The 14,146-nt window shown below is 42.3% G+C and overlaps 1 protein-coding gene across 1 annotated transcript; it reads left to right on the plus strand.

Annotated features, from left to right (window-relative positions):
• Nucleotides 1-716: 716 nt before the first annotated feature.
• Nucleotides 717-8,686, plus strand: asb13a.1 (ankyrin repeat and SOCS box containing 13a, tandem duplicate 1; the record flags this gene model as incomplete). Its single annotated transcript, XM_079184068.1, is given in 7 exon segments — nt 717-759; nt 1,506-1,517; nt 1,520-1,677; nt 1,956-2,112; nt 4,902-5,036; nt 7,163-7,354; nt 7,815-8,686. Coding segments are annotated over 7 exon segments (825 nt in total). The 3' UTR covers nt 7,943-8,686.
• Between the last annotated feature and the right edge of the window lie 5,460 nt (nt 8,687-14,146).

Genomic DNA, 14,146 nt, shown 5'->3' on the forward strand with positions numbered 1-14,146 from the left:
TTGACCGACTTAAAACAAAATGCCTGGTTATTTATTAACATTGATCTTATAGTTATTTCAGACTATTGCAGCAGTCAGTTTTAACTGCTGTAATTCTGTCTGTTGGGTTTTGAATTTACAATTCATGACAAAAGATGCAACATTTTATTTGCAGTTTGAGATTTAAACATAATTCAAAAAAAGCGAACTCTTCAAAATGAAAATGTCTGAATACGCTAAACATTTATTACCGGATAAGAAAACAGATATTGTTATTAATTTAAATCTGTCTCACTGAAGAATTGCATTGTAACGTCCCAATAATACAATTCAACTGAAGATGCACAGGACAGCCAACACCAGGGGCCCAACCTTTTCATATCCTAAAAGCTCACCACCCTGAACTTTACAAGTCACAAAGATTAATGAAAGCCCTGAGAATGGGAGGTATCTTCTATTTTAATTATGTTAAACATAGAATATGGAAAACTCTGGCTACCTACATCAGTTATGAAATATAATAAATGTCAAATGCATGACTCCTGTGTATTAGCACACAACCGAGTTGCTTATACCTGAACAGGGGATATTATTTCTGAGTAGCACAGGAAGACTCACACCTGTAAACTACGACTCCCACAATTCTCTCTGGGCTCTCCCTTCGACGCTCGCAACTTTAGCTCTTGTTTTCAAGTCCCCTGCCTCAGCGGTTTCTCATGTGTTTTAGCCGCTAAAACATGGAGGTGACAGCAGCGCGCAGTTCGTTTCTTTGCGATATCGGTGAGCACCGTTAATAATGTTCACAACAACTGTCATACAGCACATGTTAGCCACTTAAAGAAGGTCTAGAATGGCAGTGGATTCTCTTGACATCCAACTTAGTTAATCATATTAGCCCGTGCTCGTGCCCTGCTCGTGACACTCACGTTGTATCATATCTAGAAGATCTAACTTTACCGATGTATAAGCTAGCTGTATACACAACGTCAACCATGGCTATAACTGGCTAATACGCGAGTTAAAGAAGGATACATGACACCAATACTAAAATAATTATATTCCATTATTAAAAGTTATTACACGTAGAGATAAAACTCTGACGAGGTAAACACACCTTTAGGGAATTCTGTCGTAATTGCGGAGTAGCTAATTGGCTAATACAGCTGCTATAGCTAATGACTTATTAGTTGCTGTTGTATTGTAGTTATTGTTTATACGGTTACTATTTGTATTAACATGTATTAAATACTGTACAGACAGCAAGTACGATTTAATAAGGTTTAACTGAATGTCGGAAACCAATACGAAGATGTAGATGTTATTTTAGTAAGGTAGGCTAACGTTATTTAAAACAGCAGCTTTATGAAAGCTTTTAAAACTATTATTTGTGTTTCTATGTGTGTTACTCTGTGTGTTTTTGTTGCTGTCTGTTTTTGTTACTGTCTGTGTGTGTGTTACTGTCCGTGTTTTTGTTACTGTCTGTGTGTGTTTTACTGTCTGTATATGTATCACTGTCTGTGTAAAAGGCTTCTGGGCTGACCGACCGCCCTGCATGAGGCAGCCTCCCATGGCAGGGCCCTGCAGCTGAAACAGCTGATAGAAAGTGGGGCATCGGTGGACAACATCACTCCTCTCCACGAGGCCTGCATCCAGGCTCATCCAAACTGTGCCCGGCTGCTGCTGGAGGCTGGAGCCCAGGTGAGATAAACCCCCCACGGTCCTACCTCCAGTTATGGAGGACCAAATCTGACTTGTGGAGATGTGAACAAATACAACTTAAAGTGATGCAATCTATTACAGAATAAATAGTGCCTTTGTGAGGTTTGTGAAGCAAAAGTTACCATGGATGGAAATAAGCATTATTTACATGACACGGGTGTTAATGGGATTATGTCTGCCCACTTTTCGAATTGTGATGACAATAATGGAAAGACGTATGGAGAAAGTAGAACCAATCGTTTCTCTGGTTGTTCCAGGTGGACGTACGGACCATTCACGGGAGCACTCCTCTGTGTAACGCCTGCGCTTCCGGCAGCCTGAAGTGTGCCCAGCTGCTTTTGCAATACGGAGCCAAAGTAAACCCATCCCTCACAGCTCTCACCGCTTCGCCGCTCCACGAGGCGTGCATACAAGGTAGACCTTCAGCAGCGATAAGTTGGCGTTCAACTGGGTCTTACCCCATCAGACCTATTCACTGTCTGTCAAATTTACATTACTCTTAGGTAATGTCAAAATGGAGCGGCTGATGATAGCCAGCGGTGCCCAGCTGGAGGCGTATGACGTCCACTTTGGTCCACCACTCCACATCGCATGTGCTAAAGGACACGTGGACTGTGTCAAGGAGCTGCTTAATGCAGGTCAGCGAGAAGGCTGCATCTTGTGTTAAATTGGAATTCTATCACTATGAATACTGGGTTCTGTACTATTTTGGTCCAAGGCCCCAGTCATTGTTGAATGGTGGGACTGTTATGAAAAAAGTCCATAATGTAATGTAGAAAAACACTTCTTCCACATTTTAAATCCATACGGTATGAGTTAGGGGAAAATCAACAGCAGTGAGCAACTGATTCATTCTGGTCTATTCGGGTGTAGAAATGAGTCTCTGTGCCTCTTTGATGATCTATTTCTGGATTATTGCATGTCGGTGCAGAATGACAGCTTTAAAAGAACACATTTTACCATTGGTATCTGCAGGTCGAAGAGAAATACACCACCAAGCGAACAAATGCAGGATTTATTGTCAACTCTAATAGCACTGTATGAGGGCGGATTTTACATAATTACAAGGTCTATCAAAGCACACAGATACTTTCTGTTGTGAATCCAAACAAACAGGCCTCAACTCATTTTAACTTCCTGCAGGTGCCAATGTGAACTCAGTTAAGTTCCACGAGGTAGCCTTGCACCATGCAGCACGAGTCGACATGGTGGACATGATCGAGCTGTTGATGGAGTTCGGAGCCAACGTGTACGCCAGCGACAACCTAGGAAGAAAGCCTGTAGACTACACAACACCTGCATCTCCGGCTTACACCTGCCTCATGTTTTATGAAAGTAAGTTCTAAGAAAGAAGCAGTTATTTCTCAGTTTTGCTTTTGAATTGTGATAGCTGACTTCTACTTCTCCTTCTGTCAGGTAATCCTCTGAGTCTACAGCAGCTTTGTAGAATCACTGTGAGGATGAGGCTGGGTACCAGAGCCTCAGAGGTCATAGGTCAGCTGGACACATCCCACCGCATCCACAGCTACCTCCAGTACTGTGATCACCCTGCATCGCTACAGAGTGGCACATGAACAGATTTTTAAGCCCGGATGAGAGACTAGTGTTTGATTTTGAATACAGCGTCTCTAAAAGAAAGCTTTGGGGACAACATCTGCTTATTATTCCAAATATTAGGTTATCCACCATATTTCTTACATGTCATGTGACTCAGGATTGACGTCATGTTGTGTATTATGTCGTATTATTTATTCAGACTTCGAATAAATGTGTTGTTTCTTCAAAGATCATGAAATAGTCAATGTAGTGTAAAAACTACAAAGGTCAGCATACGCTTCGAGTTCCGGGTTTGTCACGTGACTCCCGTCGCACGTAAACATTAACAAGCCGCGGTTGTTTACAAACACCTCGTGTCTGTCCGTCTGCTTAAACGTTGTTAATTTCGCCGGGAGAAAAAAAAGACAGGATGGAAATTGAAAACGCTCGTCCATATTTCTTTGGAGACATCGGTGAGTATGAAATAAAGACACCTACCGGTGAGACGATCGCTTTTTCGGGTCTTGACCCGGTTTGACGTTGGGCGGTATGTATGGTTGCACTGTCAGCCGGAATGCTCACTATAGACCGCTAACATGCCAGCAAGCGGCTTTACCGTAGCTAGCTGCTACCAACAGCTGTATTATACAGTATGTAACGTAATTGTAGCTTCATACGATTGCTATTAGCTTCTCGTTCGCCTTTTTACCTTTGTGCTGACTGCAGAAGATGCGCGTGAACAGATTTTGACAGACAAAATATGTAACTTTAACAAACGCTGCTAAATGTAGTTTATATTAAATAAGACAGTCACTCCAGAGCTACAACAAAGCGAGGACAGACAACGCAATGAAGGTGTTTATTAATTCACCAGAACAGTGAGGGAAAATACTGATGACAACATTGAACTATAACCCCGCAGGCTGCTGGTCGGAGAGAACAGAGGTACACAAGGCGGCGTCGCTCGGCCAGACTTCACAGCTGGAGCACCTCATCCGAAGCGGAGCCTCGGTCAATATCGTGGCGGTGGACTCCATCACAGCGCTGCACGAGGCCTGCCTCCGCGGACAGGCCCAGTGTGTCCGGCTGCTGCTGGACGCTGGAGCCCAGGTGAGCCGGGGAGAGAGACGTCTTACTTATCATGGGTGACCAGAAAAGCAAACACAGCTTACCTACTATATGCGCAAACTTAATCCGTTGATTATGTCTCGCACAATTCTAACCTTTCTTTCATTAAAACATATTGAACCATTAAGGTCAGATTATGAACAAAGATTGATTTTGTATAGAGACGGGAGTTTGCCCAAGTAATCAGTTCATTGAGTGAACGAGGAAAGGACATGTGAGAAGAGGTTGAAGTACCTCTGTAGATATAATCCTATGTCCTATAATGCATCTCAGGTGGATGCCAGGAACGTAGACGGGAGCACCCCGCTGTGCGATGCCTGTTCGGCCGGCAGTCTGGAGTGTGTCAGGCTCTTGCTGGATCACGGCGCCAAGGCCAACCCTGCCCTCACCTCCCGCACAGCCTCGCCCCTCCACGAGGCCTGCATGGGAGGTGAGGGCCACCGGCTCATGTCACGCTTTTACGGTTTCTGTGAGATCAACTTAAGCCTCATATTGATCTTTACAAAGAAACTTTGATCGCCACAAATGTCATTTTCCAGGAAACTCTGACTGCGTGAAGCTCCTGATTGCCATGGGTGCTTGTCTGGAGGCGTACGACCTTTACTACGGGACCCCGCTACATGTGGCTTGTGCCAACGAACACACGGACTGTGTGAAAGAGCTGCTCAATGCAGGTGAGCGTCAGTGCAAAGCAGGATGGGGAAATTTGCCTTAATTTAAATTTACTTTTGGTAACCTGCAGTTTTGCATGGTTTAGCCTATTAAGTAGAATTTTTTAGATTGATTTAATACCTTCCAGATAGCCGCTATTTTCAGATGTTTTAGCATCCTGTGAAAATCAACAAGCAGAGAGTGGAAATGTGAGTAAGATATATAAAGTAATTGTCTTCTTTATTTCGCAAAAAATGCATCATAATACAGTTATAAGCATGGACAACTTTGTTTACTCTAATTTCTACAAAAGCTCTGGAATCTGAGATTTGAGTGTCAGTTGCCAAACACCAGCAACTCTGATGCAAAAAATACCAAACATCTAATCAAATTCACATCATCCTTCCCATGATAATTCTGTTTATTATTCTAGATCATATCGCATATTACTTTGTGAATACAGGTTGTCTTTCAAAACAAACTTGACACCAGAACTTGTAAACTATTCAGCTGTCCACTCATGTCAGAGATTGTCAAAGTTCTTCCAAAGCAACTCTCCTCTTCATCCACATAATGACAATGGAACATTGACAGAAAGATATATTTATATATATATTAGACAGCTAAGCACTGAGGAAGTCCGTTTAAAATGTTATGTATTCCCTGGGGGAAAAACATGGAGGCCTAAAAAATATGGAACATTGTCGTCCTTAAACCGGTTTAAGGACGACAATGTTCCATATTTTTCATCTTTTTAACAAATCTCATGAGAAGACTATGTATGCTGTAGAACATAAATGTATTGTGTATCCAAAACCTTCATAGTCCACAATCTATTAACAACACATCAGTGAGCCACAATGTTGCACTGGGGCACATGTTCCTTCATCACCATGATCACATTTGAGTTTATTTTGACTCAATCTCACAAACACCGTCCTGCTGCCAGCAAGACTACCTAGAGCAGTGGTCCCCAACCACCGGGCCGCGGACCGGTACTGGTCCGTGAGTCATCTGGTACCGGGCCGCACAGAAAGAATAAATATTATATTATTTCCGTTTTATTGATTATCAGAAGTTTTATTTTGAAAAATGACCAGATTCTCTTGCAATTTCATCCGCCTGAGCCTCTTGACACATGTCAAGACGTTTGTCTAAGTCACGTGATACGTTACCTCAAACATTAAGCCCACAAACTAGCGAAAATGAGTAAAACACTGCAAAGAGGAAAAGGCCACCAAGGAGCCAGAAGAAGAGCCTACAACTTCCAAGAAAAAGAAAGCTTCATTTAACAGACAATATCAGGACTCTAATTGAATATCAGGAGTATTTCTGACGGACAAGCCCACTCTGCAGAATATGTGGCGACAGAAGAGGATCAGCTGCTGGAGATTGTAAATGACGGTGGCCTTAAAAGTATGTTTGAGACAACAACTCTGCTGGTGTTTTGGATTAAAATCAAGGCTGAATATCCTGAATATCACCACTAAAGCACTGAAAACCTGCTTCCATGTCACACATCCTCTTTGTGAAGCGGGATGTTCGGCAGTGACAGCAATCAAAACTAAACGCAGTAGACTGGACATGAGGAACACACCTCGGGTGTCATTGGCTCCCATTAACCCCAGATGGGGCCGTCTCGTTGCAGAGAAACTAGCTCAGGGCTCCCACTGATTCAGCGTTATTGTGAGTTGTATTTATTTCTGCATTTTATATTTGTTTTCATGCCGATCGTATAATTTTAATTCGTTGTGTTTATCCGCCACACCTTGAATGCCGGTCCGTGAAAATATTGTCTAACATGAAACCGGTCCGTCGCGCAAAAAAGGTTGGAGACCTCTGACCTAGAGCACCAAATGTGGATTAATCCGCCTCTGAAAATGGTCCCCAACAAAAGCACTATTTCCTCCTGCTTGAGCTGCTAAAGGAAATGAAACTGTATATTTGTATCCCATTTCTGAAGCTTTACATCTTCAGTAGGAACCACCGGTCAGACAGACGGGTTAGGGAGGTCAGAAAGTATCAAGAGACGGACTAACCCATTTTTGGATTTGGTCTTTTCATGAGATTTGTTCACAGTAAGAAAAAATATAAAACATCAGCAGCCTTTTCTTTCGAGAGCCGACATGAATGTCCCTTTCCCTTTAAGGCGCTAAGGTGAATGCTGCCCGGCTACACGAGACTGCGCTGCACCACGCTGCTAAAAACATGCAGGTTGAGATGGTGGAGACGCTGGTGGAGTTCGGGGCCAACGTCCACGCCAGGGACCAGCACAACAAGAGACCCGTCGATTACACCACGCCCGGCTCTCCTTCTGCCACCTGCCTACAGTTTTATGAGAGTATGTTATGCACAGAAGTCAGGGCTGCATGGAAAACAAACATCGTTTACCCAGTTTGTGCAGCTGTAGTTAATCCTGTGCGACGGCATAGTGTCAACATAGCACCAGCAGATGGCAAGCAAGGATTGCATTTCACTTCCAAGAAGTTCTAGAGAGATGCTCGTATGTCATGTACTATATATGCCACGTATAGTTTAGCTGGTGCAGTGACTGCATGAGATGGGGATGATTTACAACTCTTAATTCCACTGACCGAGCCTTTTATAGAAAGTGGAGCACAGTGTGAAACATGAAATGTACAGCAGTTTTTAGACTTTAAATACAAGAAGATGAAGGTAGAAAAATACAATATTTATATTAAAAGAATAATTACACGATGTTATCATTTAATTACAAATCTCACGCAGAATACTAATATTTGTGAATGCTTATATCCACCTCTTTTTTCCCCTCTCTGTAGCCAACCCCATGAATCTGCAGCAGCTCAGCAGATTGGCAGTGAGGACGAAGTTGGGCACCAGAGCTGTGAAGGTCATAGGTCAACTGGAAATACCGAAGCTCATCATCGGCTACCTCTGCTATCAGTGAGTGTCCCAGGGGGGGAAGGACGAGTCGGACAATGTTCACAGGAAACCTCAAAGAGCTGCAGCACGCTTTTGAAGGAAAAGAAACACAGCGAAGGTGCCAGTGTATTAGATATGATAATAGTAGACTCAGAGCTTAGGCACAATTCATCTTTTTATCAAGTTTTGCAAGTAAAATGTTCGAAAGTGGGGCGGAGACAGAGAGGAGTATCCTAGCTCCTCTGTTGGAGTTGTTTCGGTGCGAAAGGAAATTCATTCATTGTGTTCACACTCACGCTAACGATTGGATTTACAATCTACAAGAAATGTTGAAGCGGTAATGAAACCAGGAAATGATGACCTTAAAGTAGAAATCCAAACTGTCTCCTCAACAGCAGCATCTTGAGGGAAAAACTGCCCTCACCACGGCTCCCTTTGGTTTCTTTCACTGTCAACGATCACAGTCACTAGCTCAGGTAATGTAAGCACGCTGTGTGAAGGTGATTTATTGTGGTTTATTTTTAGTTCGCAATGTTATTGCTAATGGACGCACCAGTGTGTAATCCAATGGTGGGCCATCAGAGCCAGCAAGGCCTTCTCTGCTGGCCTAGACAGAATCAGAATTACAAAGTTATAGCTATTTTATAATTTAATAATTTTTCATAAATATACTACATATATTATAATTTTTTTTCCCATAAGCTTATTTTCTCATTGCACAGCTACTGTCTTCCTCAGTTGCTCTGCTTCCAGTGCAGCTTGTTTTAAGTAGAGCTTTTATCCAATCAGATTTCACCTCTGTGTCTCTAGGTAGAAGAGAGGCCTCAGGCCTGCAGACTCACAAGTGAATCCATGTGCAGTTTAAGTGAATGGAGACGATATTGTTGATTGTCATAGTCTTCAACCAATCAGATCTTTAGTTTGACATGTTGGGCGTATTCTTTGACGTGTCAGAGCCTGCTAGCTGGCCTACAAGTGTGTGATTGGTCAGTGGGCTAGCGTGACATGTTGGGCGGTGACAATCCCAATATCTGCTGAGCGGACATTTTCAGCCTCAAACGCATTAAAACGTTTCTAAAATACAACTGGGGAGGCTCGACTGTCTTCACTGGCGTCCAACTGATTTTGTTTTTACATCTGCAGTAGCTTTAATATGCTTGTTTATATTTTATTATTTGTACAACTTGTTTTTATGAAGATGGATTTTTGTTTGGTTTTTTATGTGATAGGAACTATTGTTACGTCCAATGTTGCCCTGGGGACACATTTAGTCGTGGCACAGCAACAAGAAGTCACATGAAGCGGCAGAAGTCTATATACTCCGCGCAAAGTGTTAAAGTGTTAAAGTTAAAGTGTTTAAGTGATCATCTTTGAAGATTCATGTGTTAGTTTGTGTCATTGTGTGACTTCAGTGTTTTAAAGGGTTCGTTTTGGATTCACCAAAGTCACACTGGTACTCCTGTCTTTCCCGTTTCTATACACTGGCTATGGAGAAGTGCTTCATACCATCACACATCCAAAATATCCATTAAGCTATAAACGTCTTAAATAGCATTTAAAGTTTGCTTTAGATAGAAGAGAAGAGTGCCTCTAATATAAGAGAGGTTTTTATTTGAACTAGAGAACAACTTTCAGAGCTCAGGTGGAGGATGTAGCTTTTAGGAACTGAGGCAACATCATTTGCCCAATTAAAGGTTGCTGGATTGAATCCTGGATTTGCCGGGAAAATTCACGCATGTCGCTAAACCCGCCGGCGTACCGTAAATGCAGAGTAGCGGCCAAAATGTGAATTGACCGAGACGTTGCATACATGCTCGCTCGCTCAACAGAAGGCTGTCTCCTTAAAAATGTAACACCCAGTTTGAATACCAAGGAGTGTTGCTGTCACAGCAGCACTCATGACTCTCTCCAGATGCTGCTTCGCTCCGGCTCAGATTCCCGTGATTCACAACCCGCGCCTCAGCGACGGCCTTTGTTTCATCCAGTTTCGAGGAGACTATTTATAGCTCCGTGTCTGTTGCTCCACTAAAGCTGCTCATAGAGACGACCCAGAGAGCTCAGTGAGGTCTTAGTATCTTTAGAAGGAGGTGCAGGAAGTTGTTCCACAAAGTGCTTTGGAGCGCTTTATCGGCTCTCTTCTACGTTGACACGGCCTGTTTTGGAAGTTTAAGAACGTATCCACAGAGTTTGAAACTGGCCAGTTAATGGTGTTGTGGGTCAGCCGCTGCAGTTGCCGTGGAGATGTCTCATCTTTGTACAGGAAGCAGTAAACTTTCTCAGCATAAAGCCGCATTAGGCCAGAATTCTCCGTGATTTACCAGCAGCCTAAACTCTAATCGCTGCTACTTTTGAGCATGAGCACCAGAGACTTCCACCAGCCGAGCCAGCTTACTTCATGTTAGCCAGATGCTAACATCCGGCTAGAGTAGACCTATGCCAGCTTAAATATGGATAAAATAATTGTGCGCCCTTCGAGACTCACCAAATATCATCGGACCGAATTGATCAAGTGCTGATAATGAAACAAGTAATTTCTCAAAACAATTTAGAACAGAATTATAATAATAAACAACCTGATTAATAGAAATAGCATGTACTGTAACTGTTAGTTAACACCCTAACAGCATGTTAGATGAACTACTAAATGAAAAATGTACTGTGATTATTAGGCCAACATACACTGAAGGTATGATAACCGTGATACCGTTTCTTTTTTCTTCTTCTTGTTCCCTTTGTTCCCCTTCAGTATGAAGAATAAAACACCACGTGCAGTTCACTGAGTTCACCCTTCAGGACTTTTTGGGGTGTTTTCTAACCTTTAGCTTCTAGTGGAGCTACCAGGGGCACAGTAACCTTGCTTAGCTTTGAAGAGGCTGATCTGTCAGTCCTCATGGAGAACTGCCCCTGTGTGTTTACCGTTTTCTGACAGATCTCTACCAAGCATTCAAAAGCAATATTTCACGCTCTCGGCCGTCATCCAAACCTGTCATATCACCCCCTTCTCCCTAAACGTGCCCGGGCTGCACGATGCTGGCTGCAGCTACTCCATAAATATGCTGAGCCGTTAGTTTGTTTAACCGAAAATGAAAATTCCTAGAAACCGATCTTCCATAGTTTTCATGCTACAAAAATGCAGTCTGGTTCATCATTATCTTAGCCTGTAAATAATCTTGAAGCAGAGATCTCTCCTTCTTCCCGTGGAGCGTTCCCTTTAGGACTTAAAATATCTGACCCTGATACAGTTTGGGTTTCTACTTGCGGCTCCTCGACAGCAGAAGGACTAGAAAATAAGCAGAGGAGAGCAGGGCAGGCATGCAGGGGACGTCCAGCTATCTAAGATGAGGAATGGTCCATATTCCTAAATAGGAATGTTCAACTTCAGGTTAGTTGGCGCTGTCCGATCTCTCGGTTTAAGTGTTGTCATATTAAAGTAAATAAAGTCAGGTTTAATCTGCTCCGATGTTCAAAACACTCTGATTCATCTGTTTAAAAACTGAGGAATGATCCCAAAAATGCGTCATCAATATTTATCTAATTAAGCTGTACAGAAGTGTTGATTTATTGAATAAATGGTGCTGTCCTCATGCCTTTCAATGAATCCAGCTTTCATATATGTACTGTATGCTGGACTGTCTGCTGCCAACTGATTCTTGTAAACACAAATCCCAGAAGAGTATGTGATGGATGTTTCATCGGGACAGCACATCTTCTCCCTGTCCAGCAGGGCAGCAGCTGCACGGAGAGGAGACGCAGTGTGGGAAACCAGCGCGTAGAACCGTCTAACTCAGTGAAGTAAGGATTCATTTCAACCAAACTAGAGTTGTGGATTGTTGGAACAGTGGAAAGACGAACGTTTTGGGGAGTTTTATTTTGTTTCTATCCAGTTTAAATGAAGTGTATTTAACAAGGCAATTAAATCGGTCTTAGTTTGGTGGAACAGAGAATCTTGAATTCAGAAGGTGTACTGATCTATTTTTCAGTTTAGGTGTCAGAATATTTCCTTCGTAGAGTTTTATTTTTCAGACATAGCAGAACCAATGCATCCTGGTACATGGAGGCACAGCGAGCACGGCTCCGCAGCAGGAGAGATCAGCTTACTCGGTCGATTTAGCGCACACACAGGTTTATTTCATCAGTGGACTACACTTACCATCAGCACTGATTGGACATCCACATAAAAGACGGCAAATTTTCCCTTTAACTCGTCAATACAGATTTATGTTGTGCAGACAAACCTAATTTTAAAAAGTACAGGGAAACTCAAAGGGAATGTGTACAAAATGATGTATGTAATCAAATATTAGGCTACCTAAAATGTATTAGTCTTTCATACATATTGTGTCCATATCAAATCATTTTTTTTCCCAAACCTCGTGCAGGGGAGTAGTAGAAACATAAATCCGAAAAGAATGCTGTTTGACCATGCTACATGCCAGCTGATATCTATTCTAAAGGGTACGATTTGTGACTAATTCTTCAGCATATTGCTTCATAATAATGATTTAGTTAGACAACAAGCTAAGCTACATCCCTACCTCTCACCCCCAGCCAGTCATAAGTATGGGTGCCGTGTGTTAATGGTTAAGACATATAAAGCTGCAGTTGGTGTTTTGGCCACTTAGGGCAGCCGAAACAAGCTGTAGACACTTAAGTATAACCACTTTTTGGTATGGCAAACATGCTTATTTAGCAACATTAGCATTCATTAAGTCCAATATTCAACTAACTACAGGGAACTACAGAGTCGGGTGATAACTCTGTGTTCATCACTATGAGCGACTCCTTTTACATTACATATAGTCATTCGGTCCATTGTTAAAGGAACAGTTTACAGCATTTAGGTAGGCTCTATTGGCAGAAATGGAATATAATATTAATAAGTATGTTTTCTTTAAAATAAGAACGGCTGTGTTTTCATAACCTAAGCATGAGCCGTTTACATCTACATACGGAGATTGGTGTTCTCACCGCTTAAATTACATTAAGTATTCACCGTTAGATGCCACCAAATACTACACACTGCACCTTTAATATAAAGTTATTGATTATAGTAGCTTTAAGGTCTTGGAAGGTAAGCAGACCATCTTGTCCCAAACTATGTTTTAAAGTAAGGACACCATTTCTACTTCTTTCATCAAAAGCAATTAACCTTCTTGTTGGTGTCGTGTCCACCAACAAGAAGGTTGCCATTTACAATCAATGACTGATTTAGGACCCTGCAACCTAACTTTGAAGCTACTTAATTCAGAGTAGGAGTTTAAAGGCCATGAAAACACATTTTCACCCACTGATTTGAAGAACGTTGGAAAAAATGTGACACGTCTGTTTATGTTACCAGGCCACTGTCCAATGAAATCACACCACACAGCATCATTGGAGCAAATGAAACTCTTAATAAATTACCATTAAAGATGTTGTGCTCACACTATTGGTGGGATTTTTGATTATTAAGTCATGAACACTTAATGTTATTAAGAAAAAGTTCACATTTTCAGGGGCTTTAAAGTGGATTTTGGGGCCGATAGGGTTCAAAAAGTTACTGTGTCAACTTACCTGATTTCAAATCAGTAAAACAATAAACTCAGTTGCGCTTATCTACCACTAGGGTGCGCCGTGGACAAAGAAATCGTTTGTCAACCAAATGCTTGCAGTATTAGTGCGCCAACAACAAAATGTGCTTCCCATTCGGCTTGTGTTCAGGCCCAGAGGGCACTGAGGAAACAAGCTCCTGGAACTGTGGTCCCTCTGAGGCTTGTGGCTAATTAATCCAGCCCTGTTGATTTACTTGCGTCTGTCAGGAAACACAGCCCTCTCCATCTCATGAGATCTTGGCAGTAAGAGAGTTGAGGAGGAAAAAGATCAGGAGGGCAGATTGTGGATTTGAGGCGTTAAGCGGACAGGAACTGGGAGGCTTTTGTTTGAGAATGGGATAAACAAAGAGAGCTGGATGCTGTGATGGTCCAGTGCCACGCTCCCCCATCAGGCACTGCAGCCGGAAAATTAGCACCCTGAAATGAGCTGCAGATGTGAGACTGATTCTACAAGAATCTGTTTACGTAGACGTACAGAAACCGCAAATCACCAAAGAAACACGCCTCAGATTGAACAAAACTTTCAACATTTTCTTCAGATTGAAATTCGCTAATATGCGTTGCTGTAACATTATTTCTACATCAAGATGATTAATGCTAATCAAAAGTAGTTAAGGTCTGGTGGGAGTTTGTATGTG

This window comes from Pholis gunnellus (genome assembly GCF_910591455.1).
Source record: "Pholis gunnellus genome assembly, chromosome: 22".
Lineage (NCBI taxonomy): Eukaryota > Metazoa > Chordata > Actinopteri > Perciformes > Pholidae > Pholis > Pholis gunnellus.